Raw genomic sequence first — 22989 nt, 5'->3', positions numbered from 1 at the left:
AGGAGGTGGAAAGAGCTTGGATGTGCGGTTTGAAGGACAGGGCAGAGTCGAAGGTTACTCCGAGGCAGCGGACTTCGGGTAAGGGGGAAAGCATGATGTCGTTGATTGCGATAGATAGGTCAGGTAAGGAAGATCTGTGGGATGGAGGAAAGATGATGAGTTCAGATTTGTCCACATTGAGTTTGAGGAAGCGAGAGGAGAAGAAGGAGGATATGGCTGATAGGCACTCTGGGATTCTGGACAGCAGAGCGGTGGCGTCTGGGCCAGAGAGGTAGATCTGAGTGTCATCAGCATAGAGGTGGTACTGGAATCCATGGGACTTTGAGTTGTCCCAAGCCAAGTGTATAGATTGAGAAGAGTAGGGGTCCTAGAACAGAGCCTTGGGGGACTCCAACAGAGAGAGGGTGGGATGAGGAGGTAGTGTGGGAGTGGGAGACGCTGAATGTGCGGTTGGAAAGGTAGGAGATCCAGGATAGGGCGAGGTCTTTGATGCCAAAGGAGGAGAGGATCTTTAACTTGACTAGCATTGTACTACTGTACTTTCTAATATTCAGTGACACGGTAAAAATGTGTCTGTGGATGCAAATATCATGAAACACTGGTAAAAAGTAACATTTATTTTTCATTATCAAAACTAATAATACATTGAACATGCTTCTAGATCATCTTAAGGAGCAGTTAGAAAGGCATATCTCAGGGTTGAAGAAGGTGCGACTAATCCGTGCCAACAAGAGGGAAGGACTGGTACGGGCACGACTCCTTGGAGCTACCAAAGCAACAGGAGAAGTTCTGACCTTTCTTGATTGCCATTGTGAGTGCCATGATGGCTGGTTGGAACCATTAATGGAGAGGTAAGTTCACAACTGGAATGTGCTAAAACTTGCAAATGTTACTTCCTCGATTAGTATTTCTAATGACCTAGATGTCAAAGAGAAGTAGCATTATTTAGGGTATAGATATGAGTAGGAGAATGGTTTACAAGAATTATGTAACAATATCCCATATGAAAGGGCTTTCTGCAGTGCACCGATCCCCAGGCTCCCGGGAGTAATGAGCTACTGATTTACAGTTTGGCCTAACTTCAATGTCCCCAAACTGTAAATAAGAAAATTAAAAATCCTGCTGTTCTTCATAACAAAGAGAGTTTGTAATAAATTATAAAGTTCCTTTGATTTGTTTTTTAACTAGCACTTCGCAATTTTAACCATTGAAGATGATTACATCAAACTTGCATTAGTATCCAAAGCTTTCAAGGGAAGCTTCCCCCAGCTTTTTCCCATATAAATTAAGACCAGCACATGTACACCCTTATATACCGCATTCTTGAATGCTCTACATATAAATCCCCAGCGCGCTATGCATTACACAAAAAATAGCTTTTATTATTATTATTATTATTATACTTGCTTATGGCGTGATTTGGTCCAATGGGCATTGCTGGTCTTGATCCGGGGCCTTTCTCTTCTTGTGATCTCCATCCCTCTTCTTGCTTTGTATGGATGACGCTTCCTAGGCCATCCACACACTGTCCTCCATCGCTCTCCTGCTCAGGCGCACGTCTCTGTAATGCGCATGCGCTGTGAAAGGGCAAAGATCCCCAGTGCATGCGCACTAAATATGGTGCAAAGCATGTATACCAGCTTTAAGTGTAAATTTAAATAAGCCCTCCTCTTCATGGGTGGGCTTCTGTAAGGGGTTGTCAGGCAGCGCTCAAGCACAGCACAGCGCCATTTAATGTGTAGTGGCGGCTCTGATGTACTGCAAATCAGAACCTATTCAAATGAATACCCAGTCATCAATAGTTTATGCTTGTGAATACTTCAGCGTTTAGCTTAGTAAATCTGCCCAATGAATTCTGGTTGTGACTCTGTATCTATACTGTATCCCAGGATCAGGGAAAAGGAAACTGCGGTTGTTTGTCCTGTAATTGATGTGATTGACTGGAATACCTTCCAGTATCTGGGCAATTCTGGAGAGCCTCAGATTGGGGGACTTGATTGGAGACTTGTCTTTACTTGGCATGTAGTCCCAGAGCGAGAGCAGAAGCGCAGACGGTCTGCCATTGACGTCATTAGGTGGGTACACTAGAGCTATCCTGTAATGTAGATGCTGAAACGTGTTGCTCCATCTATCCATCGTCATTACTTTGTTATAGTAAAAATTGATCAAGTAGCAGCATTTTGGTAATGTTTTCTAGTTTGCCTATATTGTGTGTGTATATAATGTGTGTATATAATATATGTGCGTGTGTATATAATGTGTGTGTATATGTGTGTCTGTGTTTATGTATATAATGTGTGTGTATAATGTGTGAGTATGTATATAATATGTGTGTATATAATGTGTGTGTATAATGTGTGAGTATGTATATAATATGTGTGTATATAATGTGTGTGTATAATGTGTCTGTGTGTGTATATAATGTGTACAGTGTATACACCTTGTGCTGTATTACACTGTAACATTGAATATTGATCTGTGCATTCGGTCTCTTTACAGTTAGATTTCATTTATAAAGCAAGTCATTGTCTTTTTGCATAATATGCTGCTATAATGTCTGTGATATTTCTTTTTTTTTAGTTCCCCAACTATGGCTGGTGGGTTGTTCTCTGTGAGTAAGAAGTATTTTGAATATCTAGGATCTTATGATACTGGAATGGAAGTCTGGGGAGGAGAAAATCTTGAATTTTCATTCAGAGTAAGGAATACAAATTTTTCCTTTAATTTAAGACCCTGTCATAAAATTTGAAAAGAAAACATTTTTTTTCTTTTACCATCTTTTTTGTTTTTTGTAGATCTGGCAGTGTGGTGGGACACTTGAAGTTCACCCATGTTCCCACGTGGGGCATGTCTTTCCTAAACAAGCCCCATACTCTCGTAGTAAAGCTTTGGCCAACAGTGTGCGTGCAGCTGAAGTTTGGATGGATGGATATAAAGAACTCTACTACCACCGAAATCCACATGCTCGCCTGGTAAGATGCCTGACATATAGATAGTGGTAAATGATTGGAGAACGTACTAATATGGACCTTGATTACATTATATTATATCTTGTTTAAAGGAAATCTGTCACCTAATATGTTTTGCAGCATAATGCAATGACAGAGACCCTGATTGCTGTGGTGTCACTTTTTGGGCTGCTTGCTGTAGTTTTGATAACATCACTGTTATCACTAGAGGACTGGTAAACCTGCTGCAACGTAGTCCTCCAAAGTCATCAGTTCTGTATAACTGTGCCCACACCACTGAATGGCAGTTTTCTGCCTATGCACAGTGTATACAGAAATCTGCCAATCAGTGGTGTGGGCGAGGTTATAAAAAGCTCAGCATTCTGAGAACAACTGGTAGATCTGCAGAAGAAAAACCTGATTTTTATCAAAACAGCACCAAGCAGCCCAGTGAGCGAAACATCCCGAAATCAGGATCTGTCTCTACATCATGCTGCAATCAGATGGGTTGGCAAATACTTGGTGATGGATTCCCTTTAAGCCATAAGACCATCTCCAAAGATTCTCATGCCATTAGATTTGTAATAGCTGAAACCACTGACAACATATAACAAACGCCTGAGACCATGGCAATTTTGTTGTCAGATGCTGAAAAGAAATCGCCCCACTTTTCAAATAAAGGTCCCTCTCCCTCTCCTTCTCCCTCTCCCTCTCCCTCTCCCTCCCCCATTTTGTAAAGAACTGTAAAGCACAAAAAAAAAGGCAGGACCTCACACCGACTGCAAAATGAGACAATCTTTTGTATTTTCGAATTAAAAAAAACCAACGCTGCATGTTTGGTATTGCTGGAAATATGCTGACCTAGACTATCCTAATTTTCTGGTTATTTTACTGCACAATGCATACCATAAAAGCGAAACCCCCAAAACTATTTTAGAATTGCAGTTTTTTTGCAATTTCACCTCTTTGATTTTTTCCCGTTTTCCATGGTACAATGAATATCATTCAAAAGTACAACGTATCCTGCAAAAAACAAGTCGTCATGTGGCTATGGGGGTAGAAAAAAAAAGTTTTATGTCTCTTGGAAGAAGGGAAGGAAATTATGAAAGTGCAAAAATAATAAATTGCCCACCCTTTAGTATTTAAAGGCATTGTCCACTTGTCTGACAACCCCTTTTGAATCCGTATGTTTTCCCCTAGTAAAATAACAACACATATACTTAACTTCCGGTGCAGTTCCAGCATTGTCAGCGCTTGCTCTCCCAGGGCTCTTTTGACATTGTCACGCTATCCCTGCAGCTGATCAGCGTTGGCTTCACTTTAATCTCCTACGGATGTGATTGGCATCTGGTGGAAGTGAGAGGACAGCCACTGCTTACACTTCCTCCAGATGTTTTGAATTGTCCGAAGTAGGGGAGAGTTAAGCCTGCTCTGAGTGGCCACAGGAATCACATGACATAACTAAGTCAAGTAGAACAAGTGCTGACCTTCTGGAACGGTGCTGAAGGTGAGGGTGAGCATATGCGTTGTTATTACTAGGGGTAAACATAGGCATATGCAGAAGAGTAGTGGACAACCCCTTTAAATAGTCAGATAGACCAATGTAATAGAAAGTCTGAAGTTCGGCATCCATTATCTGAACGATCTGCTTTAAGTGCTTTTTATCCATTTTTATTATGTCCTCCTTTATTTTCCCAGGAGCCTTATGGAGATGTGACAGAGAGAATAGAGCTGAGGAACAAACTGCAGTGTAAATCTTTCAAGTGGTTTTTGGAAAATGTTTACCCCGAGCTCCATGTTCCTGAGGACACTCCAGGCTATTTTGGGATGGTAGGATTATAATCCTAATGACATTGTAGAATGGCTTCACGGCATGATGGCCATTGGTGCGTGATGGGATGCCACATGCATAGTAATAAGGTTATCGCTAAGCTTGAGAAGTAACCGAGTAATGGTGAAGAATAATGGAGTAGTAGATGGAGGACAGCTTTTTAGATGGGTTGGATTTGATATTTCTGGAATTAGCTTTGATATCAGTACTTTAGTATGGAAGTTCCCAAGTACTTTATCGGAATAAAGACTGCAATTCTAGACATATTGTGTACCCCCTTAAAGCCTACACTAGAGGTGTGCCTTTAATAGCTGAATTGATCGGTCGATGGTTCTGATCAAGTCTTGTTCATGATCAAAGGAGACGACAAGCCACACATGTATGGCTTCTATCGGATAAAGTTGTTCTCCGACTTCATGATCATTTCATGTATGTTCATATGCCGAGTATGCCACTACTGTAAAAGTAATTGTAACGCGGCCTACATTACAGATTGACACTTTGTGCCGACACGTTAACATCTATTTAGATTACATCAGAACACCGTTAACTTCTTATTAAATGTGATAAACCATTTGTCGATAATATGGGCTCTTTAAGGTTTATTAAAGCTACAGAGGTTTAAATCTTGGCTATAAGACCGAGAGGGTTACATTAGAGAAAGAAAATGCACATTTTACACTACAAAATGATTTGATTTTTACATTTTCAGAGGGTTTGAAAAATTGGGAAAAATAAGGACAACATTTTTTTTTTTTTAAGTTGTATGTAAAGCACTGAACTCTCATATAATATTTTCTAATTTATGATCTACAGCTTAGAAATAAGGGAATGGCCAACCTCTGCTTTGATTATAATCCTCCAAATGAGAATGATGTCACCGGACAAAAGATTATTCTGTACCCCTGCCATGGAATGGGGCAGAATCAGGTACGAGAAAAAATGCAAGAGTTGTACATTCATGGCGACACATTCTGATCACTTTGTAAATACTTACTTATAATATGTTTATATGCTAGCAGAGTTACTCGGCTTCACATGGGGCTATTTTGTGTAACTGATTGCAAAAGAAATTGCTTTCTGCTCTTATGAATCAAAGTTGTTACCCACATAAATTTTACATCTCGCTAGTGGTGTCCCAATGAGATGTCCATTAATATTTGCTTTCATAATGTATCTTTTTGCGAATATGTAGTGAACGGAAGGTCCCAGACCCTGTCTAAAACCTTCTGAAGTGTCTGATTTACCTATGTGCCAAACTTGGGGAAGATTGTTCAGGAAGTTTGGCCGTAAAAGTAATATTTGCTTTTGAATTTACAATTTTTTGTTGTGAATGTCGAGAATTGGGTCTTAGAGAGTCCAAAACCTTCTGTTACACCTGATAAATCTATATATTAAACTTAGACAACATAAATTCAACTTGTATTTATGTGTGTAATTTACACCAGGGGTGTCAAACTGCATTCCTTGAGGTCCTCAAACCATGCGTGTTTTCAAGATTTCCTTAGCATTGCACAAGGTGCTGGAATCATGCTGTGCAGGTGATTAAATTATCACCTGTGCAACACAAGGAAATCCAGAAAACATGACCTGTTTGCATCCCTCGAGGAATGCAGTTTGACAGCTCTGATTTACACAAGATATATTTATCTGTGTAATACTGATTTAATATTGATACATAATTTGGTATCTTGACCTGGAAATTATACATTAACGTTCCCTTTGTGTTTTTCAGTTCTTTGAATATTCGTCCTTTAATGAGATCAGGTACAACACACGACAGCCCGAGGGTTGTATAGCTATAGACCAAGGTTCTGACCAGTTGACAATGTTCTTGTGCCGGGAAAATGGGCAAAATGTGCCTGAAAATCAGAAGTTTATTTTCCGAGAGGTATGACTAAACATGTTCAATTTTCCATTCTGAGTTGGTAAAGATGTACAATAACAAATATTATTGTGGTACCTTGTTAGCCAGAAAAATCGATGTGAATACTTTTCTGCCCAATGATGACAAAAGTATTCTGGGAGTGATACCTTTATTGGATAACCAGAAAATAATATATGTTTGCAAGCTTTCAGAGCACAATCGCTCCTTCTTCAGGCAGGATTACAAATAGATTAATAAGGAAAAAGCACAACATTTAAAGAATACTACAGTAGGACATTTGTTCAGGGGTGGGAAGTGTGATGCCTCCTAAAGTTAAGCCAAGGTAATCAAATTAGGCATTTTCTTACAAATGGAGAGGCAGTGGGAATAAAATTCCTAGTTATCTGGAGTCCGTCAGGTGGAGGTGTGAATTGTATCCGTGTATTGACTCATAAATCCATTCACTGATGGTGGTGAGAAGACACTTCTGGCAAGGAGATTCCTTAAAGGTACCTTCACACTAAACGATATCGCTAGCGATCCGTGACGTTGCAGCGTCCTGGCTAGCGATATCGTTTAGTTTGACACGCAGCAGCGATCAGGATCCTGCTGTGATATCGCTGGTCGTTGAACAAAGTTCAGAACTTTATTTGGTCGTCAGACCGGCGTGTATCGTCATGTTTGATACCAAAAGCAACGATACCAGCGATGTTTTACACTGGTAACCAGGGTAAACATCGGGTTACTAAGCGCAGGGCCGCGCTTAGTAACCCGATGTTTACCCTGGTTACCAGTGTAAAATGTAAAAAAAACAAACAGTACATACTCACCTTCGCGTCCCCCGGCGTCCGCTTCCCACACTGACTGAGCGCTGTAAAGTGAAAGTGAAAGTACAGCACTGCGGTGACGTCACCGCTCTGCTGTTAGGGCCGGCACTCAGTCAGTGCAGGAAGCGGACGCCGGGGGACACGAATGTGAGTATGTACTGTTTGGTTTTTTTTACATTTTACGCTGGTAACCAGGGTAAACATCGGGTTACTAAGCGCGGCCCTGCGCTTAGTAACCCGATGTTTACCCTGGTTACCCGGGGACCTCGGCATCGTTGGTCGCTGGAGAGCGGTCTGTGTGACAGCTCTCCAGCGATCAAACAGCGACGCTGCAGCGATCGGCATCGTTGTCGCTATCGCTGCAGCGTCGCTTAATGTGAAGGTACCTTAAGTTAGAGGGCTGTTTATAGGAGATAAGTGGTAGTTCTGGGAATATGTCTCACATACAACCCCCACATGAGCATCCTAAGGAAAATTGGTGCTGATCTCCAACCCGTATTCCACAGAGACCACAAATTGAAAGACATATTCTCTCCTATAAACAGCCCCCTAACTTAAGGAATCTCCTAGTCAGAAGTGTCCTCTCATCACCATCAGTGACTGGCACATTCCCTTGTAACAATAAAAAATGCAAAACATGCACCCACATATTACCAACAAATATAGTCCGTGTACCAAACACAAATCATGACTACAAAGTCATGGGTTCCTTTTCTTGTACATCCTCCAGCGTGGTGTACATGATACAACGTACGAGGTTCCCTGGAGGTATCTGTATTGGGGAAACCATGCAAAAACTACAGACTAGGATGAATCTACACAGACACACAATCAGGAATGAAATGGACACGCCTGTGGGAAACATTTCTCTGGACCTGGACACAGTATAACAGATTTAAAAGTCTTAATACTAAAAGGTCATTTTAAGGATGTCGGGGAAAGAAAAATTTGGGAATTCAAACTAATGAAGATGTTCAATTCTTTGACACTAGGATTCAATTTAACACCTGGATTTATGAGTCACTATGTGAGCAGGTAGCGGGATGCAGTAACGGACAAGAGACAGACCAAGGGTTAACAAAGGGTTTAATTCACAGGAGGATACTCCTCCTAGGGAGATATTTAAATGAGGGGGTTTTAACTAATGGGGGAAGAAAATGTAAACTATGCATTTATCACTTTGCGCTCCAGTCACAGATGTGCCGCTCACTTTGACTGGGGCCACTTGGAATAAGCCACATCGGGGATCTGTTAGGCTATGTGCACACATTGCGGATCGGGGTGCAGAATTTTCCGCACAAAATCCATATCTCCTGGTAGAAAATGCAGGTGCGGATTTTGTACGTTTTTGTTGCGGACGTAATGCAGGTTTTGTGCGGATTTTCTGCGTTTTTTACCCCTGCGGATTTCTATAATGGAAGGGGTCAGAAACGCTGCAGTTCCGCACAAAAGAAGTACCGTATTTTTCCGACTATAAGACGCACATTTTCCCCAAAAAAATTGTGAGGAAAATAGGGGGTGCGTCTTATAGTTGTAACGCAGGCTTGCCAGCATTGTGGTGGCGACAGAGGTGCAGGGATGATGTGGCACGGTGACCGGTATGGCGTGAGCAGGGTCCCATCCACATTTGAGGTGAATCCGCGGCCCGGTATTGAAGGAGAGCAGCTGAGCTGGGTGAGTTACGATTTTCCCAGTGGCGGCGGCCATCTTCCTGAGGCCACGCGTGCGCAGATTGAGTTTTCTGCTTCCTGGGGCTTCAGGAAAATGGCCGCGGGAGGCCGCGCGTGCGCAGATGGAGATCGCGGCGGCCATTTTCCTGAAGCCGAGTTCGCAGATTGAGATCTCGGCTTCAGGAAAATGGCCACCGCGATCTCCATCTGCGCACGCGCGGCCTCCCGTGGCCATTTTCCTGAAGCCCTGGGAAGCAGAGTACTGAATCTGCGCACGCGCGGCCTCAGAAAGATGGCCGCCGCCACCGGGAAAACCGTAACTCACCCAGCTCTGCTGCTCTCCTTCAATACCGGGCCACGGATTCACCTCAAATGAGGACGGGACCCTGCTCACGCCATACCGGTGAACGCGCCACATCATCCCCGCACCTCTGTCGCCGCCACAATGCCGGTAAGCCCGCCGCCACCGGGAAAACCGTGACTCACCCAGCTCTGCTGCTCTCCTTCAATACTGCGGTGGCGTCACCTCAAATGTGGAAGGGACCCTGGCCGCCGCCACCTGAGGAAGTGACCGCACATCTGCCACAGCACTGCCGCAACCTCCCCATGGACACTAGGCCATGGCGTCGCCCACCTAAGCAGGATGGGACCCTGCTCAGGTGCACGCCGTTCCGTCCACCGCACCTCAGCATCACTTCACCTCTGCCACCACCATGCCTCCTGTGGCCCTGCTCTGCCACTGCCTGCCCTCAGGTAAGAGATCTTAAATTCGGACAAAAAGACGGACCCCCATCTTATAAAAAATCTTTTTTTCTGCAATTTTCACCCCAAATTTGGGGTGCGTCTTATGGTACGATGCGTCTTATAGTCCGAAAAATACGGTAGCATGCTACTTCTTTTGATCTGCAGCGGTTTTCATGTGGATTTTTCCGCACCATCTGCACAGTTTTGTTTTTTTTTAATTGATTTACATTGTACTGTAAATCACTGTGCGGAACTGCAGCGTTTCTGCGCAAAAAAATCCGCTGCGGATCCGCAATAATTCCGCATCGTGTGCACACAGCCTTACAGTCTTGTTGAAAATGGGGGAAGCTTTTCTGGCGTTGAGAATGTGTTCTTGTGGTCCTGATGGTGTCTTCTTTTCAATCCTGTCACTGGTGATGATTGCCCGGGCTTCTAGCATGGGCACTGGCCCCAACAGATGCAGGGCAGAAGGAGGGTCAGACCTCAGCGGTGAGAATTCTTGAACTATCGGGGAGACGGTTCCAAAACAGTTCACGGTGGTCTGTTTGGACTGCTGAGTTGCATCGGTATCCCTCCCACAGACCTTGCCTTCCCCAGGCAGTACCGTCAGCCGGGGCAGTTGTGTCAGCGTCGTCGGCCGAGTTCACAGTTTTGTCAAGGACCTTGATGTAGGCGGGGACAGCGGTACATGCAGCCTGTCAGAGGGCCCCATCGGTCAGCTCCTGTCAGCGCGCCCTCTCGTTTCCAGCTCCCCTTAGCTCCGCCCCCTCGCCTCACAGCAGAAATTACCTCACACCACTCTCCGCACTCAGAATTCCCCCCTCCACAGTTTGAATTTCTGCGCATGCATTTTCTGCCTGCTTAGCCATGCCCCCGTGAGCACAGGGAACCTCCTGTTACTCTAAGCGCTCCCCACTGTAACTGAGGTGACAGACCCGACGGTTCAGAGCCCATTATGGATGAGACAAGCCTGGCTTGCTGCTTCTCCTTACAACTACATAACTGGACGGACAGATGGATGACAAAACTATACTACTATGTAATTCATTTGTACTTAGAAAAAACACACTCGATAAGAAATCTATGTGAACAAGAAATCTTTACTCGCACATACAGTACAGACCAAAAGTTTGGACACACCTTCTCATTTAAAGATTTTTCTGTATTTTCATGACTATGAAAATTGTACGTTCACACTGAAGGCATCAAAACTATGAATTAACACATGGGGAATTATATACTTAATTTCAGTTGTTTCACGCTTTTTTGTTATGTCTTATATTCTAGGTTCTTCAAAGTAGCCACCTTTTGCTTTGATGACTGCTTTGCACACTCTTGGCATTCTCTTGATGAGTTTCAAGAGGTAGTTACCGGGAATGGTTTTCACTTCACAGGTGTGCCCTGTCAGGTTTAATAGGTGGAATTTCTTGCCTTAAAAATGGGGTTGGGACCATCAGTTGTGTTGTGCAGAAGTCTGGTGGATACACAGCTGATAGTCCTACTGAATAGACTGTTCGAATTTGTATTATGGCAAGAAAAAAGCAGCTAAGTAAAGAAAAACAAGTGGCCATCATTACTTTAAGAAATGAAGGTCAGTCAGTCTGAAAAATTGGGAAAACTTTGAGTGTCCCCAAGTGCAGTGGCAAAAACCATCAAGCGCTACAAAGAAACTGGCTCATATGAGGACCGCCCCAGGAAAGGAAGACCAAGAGTCACCTCTGCTTCTGAGAATAAGTTTATCCGAGTCACCAGCCTCAGAAATCGCAGGTTAACAGCAGCTCAGATTAGAGACCAGGTCAATGCCACACAGAGTTCTAGCAACAGACACATCTCTACAACAACTGTTAAGAGGAGACTTTGTGCAGCAGGCCTTCATGGTAAAATAGCTGCTAGGAAACCACTGCTAAGGACAGGCAACAAGCAGAAGAGACTTGTTTTGGCTAAAGAACACAAAGAATGGACATTAGACCAGTGGAAACCTGTGCTTTGGTCTGATGAGTCCAAATTTGAGATCTTTGGTTCCAACCACCGTGTCTTTGTGCAACGCAGAAAAGGTGAACGGATGGACTCTACATGCCTGGATCCCACCATGAAGCATGGAGGAGGCGGTGTGATGGTGTGGGGGTGCTTTGCTGGTGACACTGTTGGGGATTTATTCAAAATTGAAGGCATACTGAACTAGCATGGCTACCACAGCATCTTGCAGCGGCATGCTATTCCATCCGGTTTTCGTTTAGTTGGACTATCATTTATTTTTCAACAGGACAATGACCTCAAACATACCTCCAGACTGTGTAAGGGCTATTTGACCAAGAAGGAGAGTGATGGCGTGCTACGTCAGATGACCTGGCCTCCACAGTCACCAGACCTGTACCCGATCGAGATGGTTTGGGGTGAGCTGGACCGCAGAGTGAAGGCAAAAGGGCCAACAAGTGCTAAGCATCTCTGGGAACTCCTTCAAGATTGTTGGAAGACCTTTCCCGGTGACTACCTCTTGAAGCTCATCAAGAGAATGCCAAGTGTGTGCAAAGCAGTCATCAAAGCAAAAGGTGGCTACTTTACAGAACCTAGAATATAAGACATAATTTCAATTGTTTCACACTTTTTTGCTAAGTATATAATTCCACGTGTTAATTCATAGTTTTGATGCCTTCAGTGTGAATGTACAATTTTCATAGTCATGAAAATACAGAAAAATCTTTAAATGAGAAGGTGTGTCCAAACTTTTGGTCTGTACTGTATATCCAGAATAATTTAAAACCTTTTTTAGATGAAAATGTCGTCTGCTTATCTCGACTAATGTCTCTTGTCATTTACAGGATGGCACGTTGCTGCACCAGCAAACACAGAAGTGTGTTCAAGCTGAGAAAACCCCCAACATGGGGAACGCTGCACCTGTGTTGAGACCATGTTCTAACTCCGACCTTCAGAAATGGTTTTTCCAGGAAAGAAACTGATCTAATCCATTGTAGACTGGTGCTTGTCCCCTCCAGGGGTGAGGATCATCGTTTTCCCGCCTTCAGTCAGCAACTGATGTCTTTAACAAATACTTGTCACAAATCTCCAGAATAGGAACTCTGCCGGGATCTTTGTGACTGTTCCTGTTCTTCTATATTGACGTGCCTTATAGGATTATGGGTGGTGAAATGGTAATCTCTATAATGAGATGTAGATTTCAGACTCTGGTGTAGGAGGAAGAAGGTGAAATTTTGGGTGTAAACAATGGGAAATCAAACTGGATTATTTATGTGATTCTTTGTTTTAAATGACTTTTAAATTGTTTTCAAACATTTATTTCCTTGGTTGCTGGTCTAACCACTTTTTATGTCTTCCTGTCCTTGGTGTTTCTTATTTGGCTGACTGCTCAGGGTTGAGTAATGTGGCATGTTTTATATGGCACAGGACGGACTGAGTGGCGTTTACTTAAATAGGTCCAGGTAGACCGATTTATTTGCCATAATTTAAATTCTTCTATAACTTAATCTTAATTTTGCTGCAAAAAGCTTATTAATGTATTGTGAAGAACAACATACATGCGATTTGTTAGTGAGTATTCTATATAAGACAGCTAGTGCTTTTTGCACACGGTAATAGATAAAAACTCTGCAAAAACATATTCATTGAAGATTGTACTAAATGAAAAGAAGTATCAAATTGCATGATATTTTGACCTAAAATGAAAATGTTTTTAAAGTGTTCTTTTTTTATTTTATTTTTTTCCTTTTTTTTTCCATAAAATTCAGTTTTAGATTATTATTTTAATGTATCTACACATCGACATTTATTTACATTAGTTTTCTAAAAATTATCACTTAAAGTGTGACTGTCATTATAAAGTGCAAATGTTTGCCATTTAGTGGGAGTCCAGGTCCTTAGACCCCCACCAAATGCATTAAACACTGCTCTAATATGCATAGCTCTTACAGTTGTGCTCAAAAGTCTACATACCCCTCAGAATTTTTGCTTTCTTGGCCTATTTTCAGAGAATATGAATGATAGCACCAAAACTTTTTCTCCACTCATGCTTAGTGGTTGGGTGAAACCATTTATTGTCAAACTACTGTGTTTTCTCTTTTTAAACCATAATGACAACCTAAAACATCCAAATGACCCCGATCAAAAATTTACATATCCTGGTGATTTTGGCCTGATAACATGCACAAAAGTTGACACAAATGGGTTTGAATGGCTACTAAAAGTAACATCCTCGCCTGTGACCTGTTTGTGCTTGTAATCAGTGTGTGCGCATAAAAGCTGAGTGAGTTTCTGGGATCCAGACAGACTCTTGCATCTTTTATCCAGCCACTGAGGTTTCTGGATTGTGAGTCATGGGGAAAGGAAAAGAATTGTCAACGGATCTACGGGATCTAACTAAGGTAGTTGAACTATATAAAACAGGAAAGGGATACAAAAAGATATCCAAGGAATTGATAATGCCAGCCAGCTGCATTCAAACTGTGATTAACAATTGGAAAATCAGGGGCTCTGTAAAAACAAAATCAGTCAGGTAGACCAACAAAAATGTTGTCTACAACTGCCATTAAAATTTTTCTGGATGCAAAAAAACCCCAGAAATAACATCAGCTGAAATACAGGACTCTCTGAAAACTAGCAATGCGCAATAAGGAGGCACCTGAAGAAAAATGGGCTGCATAGACGAGTCGCCAGAAGAAAGCCATTACTGCACAAATGCTACAAAGTATCTTGTCTACAACACGCAAAACAGTACAGAGACAAGCCTCAACACTTCTGGAACAAGGTAATTTGGAGTGATGAGACCAAAATTGAACTTTTTGGCCACAACCATACGTTACACTTAGAGAGAGGTCAACAAGGCCTATGATGAAAGGAACACCATTCCTACTGTAAAGCTTTGAGGTGGATCACTGATGTTTTGGGGATTTGTGAGCTTCAAAGGCACAGGAAACTTGGTCAGAGTTGAAGGAAATATGAATGCAGCACGTTATCAGCAAATTCTGGAGGCAAATTTGCACTCATCAGCCCGGAAGCGGCGCATGGGAAGTACTTGGACGTTCCAGCATGACAACAATCCAAAACACAAGGCCAAGTCGACCTGTCATTGGCTACAGCAGAACAAAGTGAAGGTTCTGGAGTGCCCGCCATCTCAGTCTCCTAACCTCAATATTATTGATCTACTCTGGGGAGATCTCAAGCGCACAGTTCATGCTTAATAGCCCAGGAATTTACAGGAACTGGAGGCTTTTTGCCAAGAAGAGGGGGCAGCTTTACTATCTGAGTAAATAAAGAACCTCATCCACAACTACCACAAAAGACTTCAAGCTGTCATTGATGTTAGAGGGAGCAATACTGGGTATTAAGAAATGGGGTATGTGAACTTTTGATCAGGGTCATTTGGATGTTTTGGGTTGTCATTATGGTTTAAAAAGTGAAAACGCAGTAGTTTGACAATAAATGGTTTCACCTAACCACTAACCAGAAGTGTCGAAAAAGTTTTGGTGTTATCATTCATATTCTCTGAAAAAAGGCCAAGAAAGCAAAAATTCTGCCGGGGTATGTAAACTTTTGGGTACAACTGTATATGCAGACCGCAAACAAAGTGATGTACTTGCTCAATAATAAGTCTATAGTTCTGTATACCGAGCTGTGAGGTGGACTGTAGAGTGGATCACCCCTGAACTTACTATTGATCCCAATCACCTCTTTGTATGCATGGTGCACTTAAGAGCTGTATTTTAGGGGGGGTCTCAAGATATGGACACCCACAGATTGGCAGCTATTTGTGTTATCAATTATATATGCAAAATTTGTATACTTAGAGTTACTTTAAGTAAAATAATATGATAACACAAAGAAAAGCAATGGAATAGTGAAATTGTCAGGTTTCTTTATATATCTCATTTGATTAATAAAGCAGCACTTCAACATTTTTATTTATGTTTTCATCTTGACTGGTGTTCCCTACACCTAGTAATATATTCACCACCTTCTGTGAACGGCGCCGCTCCAGTCGTCTTCTACAGGTTGTGACCTGCTGGATTTCTCCAGTGTCTGCTGGGTGAGCCGGAAGTCACTGCTCAATGTAAGTCTATGAGAGCCAGAACGAGGTTCTCATTGACTTATATTGAAAGCTTATGACTTCCAGTCAGTCAGAAGTTGCGGTCACAAAATGGCAGTTCAGAACCAGAGTGGTGCTGGGAACAGCTGAAGATGGCTACTAGTAAGTATTTTACAAGGGTTAGGGAACTTGGATTACTGACATCACTTCAGTACTAAAATAACAAAAAAAAACCTCTGGAGTTGCACTTAGAATAAAATATCAAAATGGGATGCGAGTAGACATTGACTTCTCCCAAACTAATGAATGTAGTCTCTAAACTAAAATGTGTGCCCTGCTCATCAGTCATAAATTCAGTGTGAGCTGAACACTGCTGTATATACTCTGATAACGATTATAAGGCCATGTTCACACGTTCAGTATTTGGTCAGGATTTTACATCCGTGTTTGTAAGTCAAAATCAGGAGTGGGTGATAAATGCAGAAGTGGTGACGTGTTCCTGTTATACTTTTCCTCTGACTGTTCCACTCCTGGTTTTGGCTTACACATGCTGATGTAAAATACTGACCAAATACTGAGCGTGTGAATATGGCCTAAAACAGGCACTACATAAAGGTTTGTGCACCTTCCACAGAGTTCAATAGTAGCAAGTTGCTGCACAAAACACGAGCTTAAAGATACATTTCTGGCCACGTATATCTGTATTATTGCACGCATAGGGCATCAGTGAGGGGAGAGTGCGGCAGAATACAGTGACCTCTGGGGCTGTACAGATGTCATTGAATTGGGTAGCACTAGGAAAGGGTTTACTGCTGAGGGTCCGAGCACTTGCTGGATTGAGACCACCATAACTCTCGATACCTAATTTGTATTTGTAACAAAGTTCATTCATGAAAAGTATATAGTGAACAAGTGAGGACTAGAGCTTTACTACCTTACTCAGCTCAGTAATTACTGTCCAAAACTACTTTGCAATTACTTTTGGGAACATACAGTTCCACACAGGTGATATAGATTGTTTTAAAGTTTTTAATTTAAGTTCTTTTTGTTTACCTTTTAAATCACAATTGTACACTGTGCTTATTCTCATCCGTACTACTGGTGTTCAACTTGATTCTTGGACTAAAATCATAGAGACTTGGGGAGCTTAAATGCCAGTATGTTGTTCTGGTTCTTTCATTTATTTTTTGTTATGTTCCGCTCTTGCTGGAAAGAGTGGAGACTATATTCCGTATCTACAGCTCAGGGCTGTGCCTATTGGCATTCATCACTTTGTATGCCGGGATCAAAAGTGTTTGTTACAGCTTGATGAAATTTTGATGTTCAATAACTAATATGGAAACCATCAAAGTGCTGTAGCAATAGTTTTTATAAAAATATATTTTTCATGTAATTGTAGGACATTTGTCGATGTGCATGCACATTTTGGAGTTTAGTATTCTTCTTTGTTATGTATAATGCTTAACTAATCATTTTATTCTCCCTTTTTATGATTAAGACAGGGAAGTTCAACTATTTTGTAATGAAAAAAATAAAGATTCTTGATTTGTTTATTATTTGTATGTTGGGAAAAATCTGTATTTCTAGTGAAAAGAATAGAAAATATTTTTTTATATCCACACATTTTTATGATTATTTTGTCTGAAAGCACAATTAAAATAAAGCTTGAGTTGAATAAAGTTCTGTTTAGAAATTAAATCTTTGTATCATATTGTGACCAAACTACGATAGATGCGTAACCGTACAGTTTTTATATCTTCAAGTGAGGAAGAAATAACTTGTCAAGTTTACAAATTAAGGAGGTGAAACCGCATTATAGAGAATGCAAAAGAGTATAACACTGAGTATTGGAAGTTAGTCCATAGTTGATATAAGAGCATTACAAGATTTTTATTCAGTAACCTAAAAAGGTTTACAGACCAAGGTGACCAAGCTGAGATGTTATATATATATATATATATATATATACACTGCTCAAAAAAATAAAGGGAACACTAAAATCCCACATCCTACAACATGTTCCAAATTATTATGCAAATTTTATTTTTCTCGGATTTTTCTAAATGTTCGGTGCAAATGACAGTCAGTCTAATAAAAGTCATCACCCGTTAGAGTATACATCAAATTTTATTGAAGAAACCTCCCAATGATAACAGTATAATCTCCAAAATGAATAAAAACTCAAAATGCACTGTTCCAAATTATTAGGTAGAATTTCTAAACATTTGATATGTTTTAAAGAACTGAAAATGCTCATTTGTGGAATTTGTCGTCTTAGGAGGTCACATTCACTGAACAATAAAGCTATTTAATGCCAAAACATCATAACAGGCCAAGCTACATGTTAACATAGGAACCCTTCTTTGATGTCACCTTCACAATTCTTGCATCCATTGAACTTGTGAGTTTTTGGAAAGTTTCTGCTTGTATTTCTTTGCATGAAGTCAGAATAGCCTCCCAGAGCTGCTGTTTTGATGTGAACTGCCGCCCACCCTCATAGATCTTTTGCTTGATGATACTCCAAAGGTTCTCTATAGGGTTGAGGTCAGGGGAAGATGGTGGCCACACCATGAGTTTATCTCCTTTTATGCCCATAGCAGCCAATGATTTAGAAGTATTCTTTGCAGCATGAGATGGTGCATTATCATGCATGAAGATGATTTTGCTCCTGCTCCTGAAGGCACATTCCTGCTTTTTATACCATGGAAGAATGTTGTCAGTCAGAAACTCTATATACTTTGCAGAGGTCACACCTTCAGGAACCTTAACCCCTTTATCCTATATGACGTACTATCCTGTTGAAGTGACCTGGGACTTAATTCCCAGTGACGGGATAGTACATCATAGGCGATCGCCACCGGGTGTCAGCCGACCGCTCCCAGCACATTAACCCCTGGAACACTGCAATCAAACATGATTGCAGTGTTCCGGCAGCATAGCCCCCTCCCTGCGTGCTTCCCTGAGACCCTCGGAGCAACGTGATGTGACTGCGTTGCTACGAGGGTCTCCTACCTCCTCCCTGCAGGCCCCGGATCCAAAATGGCCACGGGGCTCCTTCTGGGTCCTGAAGGAGGTGGCCTTCAAGCGCCTGCTCAGAGCAGGCGCCGCGAAGCCTCTGTAGTGCCTGTCAGTGATCTGACACTATAGTATGATGTCCCACCCCCACCCCGGTACAAAGTAAAAAAAAAAAAAATTACATGTGTAAAAGAAAAAAAAAAAATCTTGAATAAAGAAAAAAATATATATATTGTTCAAATAAATACATTTCTTTAAATAAAAAAACAATAAAAGTACACATTTTTAGTATCGCCGTATCCGTAACGACCCGACCTATAAAACTGTCCCACTAGTTAACCCCTTCAGTGAACACCGTAAACAAAATAAAAAAACGAGGCAAAAAACAACCCTTTATTATCATACCGCCGAACAAAAAGTGGAATAACGCGATCAAAAAGCCGGATATAAATAACCATGGTACCCCTGAAAACGTCATCATGTCCCGCAAAAAAACAGCCACCATACAGCATCAACAGCGTAAAAATAAAAAAGTTATAGTCCTCAGTATAAAGCGATGCAAAAATAATAATTTTTTATATAAAATAGTTTTTATCATATAAAAGCGCCAAAACATAAAAAAAGATATAAATGAGGTATCGCTGTAATCGTAGTGACCTGAAGAGTAAAACTGCTTTATCAATTTTACCAAAGGTGGAACGGTATAAACGCCCCCCCAAAAGAAATTCATGAATAGCTGGTTTTTGGTCATTCTGCTTCACAAAAATCGGAATAAAAAACGATCAAAAAATGTCACGTGTGCGAAAATGGTACCAATAAAAACGTCAACTTGTCCCGCAAAAAAACTTGTCCCTCACATGACTCTGCGGACCAAAATATGGAAAAATTATAGCTCTCAAAATGTGGAGACGCAATAGCTATTTTTTGCAATAAAAAGCGTCTTTTAGTGTGTGACGGCTGCCAATCATAAAAATCCGCTAAAAAAAACAACTATAAAAGTAAATAAAACCCCCCTTCATCACCCCCTTAGTTAGGGGAAAGATAAAATGTAAAAACATTTATTTCCATTTTCCAGTTAGGGTTAGGGTTGGGGCTAAAGTTAGGGTTGGGGCTAAAGTTAGGGTTTAGATTACATTTACGGTTGAAATTAGGGTTAGGATTAGGGGTGTAGTTAGGGTTAGGGTTGGGATTAGCGTTAGGGGTGTGTTGGGGTTAGGGGTGTGGTTGGGATTAGGGCTAGGGGCATGTTTGGGTTAGGGGTGTGGTTAGGGTTGGGATTAGGGTTAGGGATGTGTTTGGGTTAGGTTTTCAGTTAGAATCAGGGGATCTCCAAACACGACATGGTGTCCGATCTCAATTCCAGCCAATTCTGCGTTGAAAAAGTAAAACCGTGCTCCTTCCTTTCCGAGCTCTCCCGTGTGCCCACATAGGGGTTTACCCCAACATGTGGGGTATCAGCGTACTCGGGACAAATTGGACAACAACTTTTTGGTCCAATTTCTACTGTTACCCTTAGGAAAATACAAAACCGGGGGCTAAAATATAATTTTTGTGGAAAAAAATGGATTTTTTATTTTCACGGCTCTGCGTTATAAACTAGTGAAACACTTGGGAGTTCACAGTTCTCACAACACATCTAGATAAGTTCCTTGGGGGTCTACTTTCCAAAATGGGGTCACTTGTGGGGATTTCAATGTTTAGGTACATCAGGGGGTCCCCAAACGCGACATGGCGTCCCATCTCAATTCCAGTCAATTTTGCATTGAAAAGTCAAATGGCACTCCTTCCCTTCCGAGCTCCGCCATGCGCCCAAACAGTGGTTTACCCCCTCATATCAGGTATCAGCGTACTCAGGACAAATTGTACAACAACTTTTGGGGTCTAATTTCTCTGGTAAAACAAATTGGAGCTGAAGTAAATTTTTTGTGAAAAAAGTTAAATGTTCATTTTTTCTTTTTAAACGTTCCAAAAATTCCTGTGAAACACCTGAAGGGTTAATAAACTTCTTGAACATGGTTTTGAGCACCTTGAGATGTGCAGTTTTTAGAATGGTGTCACACTTGGGTATTTTCTATCATATAGACCCCTCAAAATGACTTCAAATGTGATGTGATGTCCCTAAAAAAAAAAAGGTCTTGTAAAAAAGAGAAATTGGTGGTCAACTTTTAACCCTTATAACTTCCTAACTAGTGTTGAGCGATACCGTCCGATACTTGAAAGTATCGGTATCGGAAAGTATTGGCCGATACCAGCAAAGTATCGGATCTCGCCGATACCGATACCCGATACCAATACAAGTCAATGGGACTCAAGTATTGGAAGGTATCCCTGATGGTTCCCAGGGTCTGAAGGAGAGGAAACTCTCCTTCAGGCCCTGGGATCCATATGAATGTGTAAAATGAAGAATTAAAATAAAAAATATTGATATACTCACCTCTCCGACGCAGCCTGGACCTTATCGCTGTGAACCGGCAGCCTTCTTTGCTTAAAATGAGCGCGTTCAGTACCTTCCATGACGTCACGGCTTCTGATTGGTCGCGTGCCGCTCATGTGACCGCCACGCAACCAATCAGAAGCCGTGACGTCATCCCTCAGGTCCTAAATTCCTAGAAGGGAATTTAGGACCTGAGGGATGACGTCGCGGCTTGTGATTGGTCGCGTGGTGGTCACATGAGCGGCACGCGACCAATCAGAAGCCGTGACGTCATGGAAGGTGCTGAACGCGCTCATTTTAAGCAAAGCAGGCTGCCGGTTACTACCAGGGCGCGTCAGAGGGTGAGTATATCCCTATTTTATATTTTAATTCTTTATTTTTTACATGGATATGGATCCCAGGGCCTGAAGGAGAGTTTCCTCTCCTTCAGACCCTGGGAACCATACACTGGGAACTTCCGATTCCCGATACCACAAAAGTATCAGATCTCGGTATCGGAATTCCGATACCGCAAGTAGCGGCCGATACCCGATACTTGCGGTATCGGAATGCTCAAAACTATTCCTAACAAAAAAGTTTTGGTTCCAAAATTGTGCTGATGTAAAGTAGACATGTGGGAAATGTTACTTATTAAGTATTTTGTGTGACATATCTCTGATTTAAGGGCATAAAAATTAAACGTTGGAAAATTGCGAAAGCTTCAAAATTTTCGCAAAATTTCCATTTTTTTTCACAAATAAATGCAGGTAATATCAAAGAAATTTTACCACTATCATGAAGTACAATATGTCACAAGAAAACAGTGTCAGAATCATCAGGATCCGTTGAAGTGTTCCAGAGTTATAACATCATAAAGGGACAGTGGTCAGAATTGTAAAAATTGGCACGGTCATTAAGATGCAAACCACCTTTGGGGGTTAAGGGGTTAAAGGGCCCTACCAGCTGTTTCCCCATGTTTCCGGCCCAAAACATGACTCCTGAACCTCCTTGCTGATGTTGCAGCCTTGTTGGGACATGGTGGCCATCCACCAACCATCCACTACTCCATCCATCTGGCCCATCCAGGGTTGCTCGACACTCATCAGTAAACAAGACTGCTTGAAAATTAGTCTTCATGTATGTCTGGGCCCACTGCAACTGTTTCTGCTTGTGAACACTGTTTAGGGGTGGCCGAATAGTAAGTTTATTAACCAAAGCAAGCCTTTGAAGGATCCTACACCTTGAGATTCTAGGGACTCCAGAGGCACCAGCAACTTCAAGTATCTATTTTCTGGTTGTAATGGCTTTTTAGTAGCTGCTCTCTTAATCCGATGAACTTGCCTGGCAGAAACCTTTATCAGCACAAACACATCTGTGCTCAGATTCAGCCACAAATCTCTTAACAGTACGATGATCACTTAAGTTTTCGGGAAATATCTAATGTTTTCATCCCTTGACCAAGGTATTGTACTATTTGATGCTTTTCGGCAGCTGAGAGATTCTTTTTCTTTCCCATGTTACTTGAAAACTGTGGCCTGCTATTAATGTGGAACATCATTTTTAAGTAGTTTTCCTTTAATTAGAATCACCTGGAAAACTAATTATCACATGTGTTTAAGATTGATTTCAACGATCCA

At 41.6% G+C, this 22989-nt stretch overlaps 1 protein-coding gene and 1 long non-coding RNA gene across 2 annotated transcripts in view; one reads left to right on the top strand and one right to left on the bottom strand.

Annotated features, from left to right (window-relative positions):
- Positions 1 to 17622, top strand: part of LOC143782297 (polypeptide N-acetylgalactosaminyltransferase 12-like) — a 75734-nt gene extending 58112 nt beyond the window's left edge. Inside the window, exons 3-10 of the mRNA XM_077269612.1 lie at positions 662 to 851; positions 1890 to 2075; positions 2581 to 2698; positions 2796 to 2972; positions 4647 to 4778; positions 5596 to 5709; positions 6515 to 6670; positions 12707 to 17622. Of these exons, the coding sequence (XP_077125727.1) occupies positions 662 to 851; positions 1890 to 2075; positions 2581 to 2698; positions 2796 to 2972; positions 4647 to 4778; positions 5596 to 5709; positions 6515 to 6670; positions 12707 to 12844 (1211 nt within the window). The 3' untranslated portion in view covers positions 12845 to 17622. The remainder of the gene's footprint in view (positions 1 to 661; positions 852 to 1889; positions 2076 to 2580; positions 2699 to 2795; positions 2973 to 4646; positions 4779 to 5595; positions 5710 to 6514; positions 6671 to 12706) is intronic.
- LOC143782298 (uncharacterized) overlaps positions 1 to 22989 on the bottom strand; it is a 906302-nt gene that overhangs the window by 54160 nt on the left and 829153 nt on the right. The window lies entirely within an intron of this gene.

This window comes from Ranitomeya variabilis, chromosome 6 (genome assembly GCF_051348905.1).
Source record: "Ranitomeya variabilis isolate aRanVar5 chromosome 6, aRanVar5.hap1, whole genome shotgun sequence".
NCBI lineage: Eukaryota > Metazoa > Chordata > Amphibia > Anura > Dendrobatidae > Ranitomeya > Ranitomeya variabilis.
This window is presented reverse-complemented; position numbering and strand designations above follow the sequence as displayed.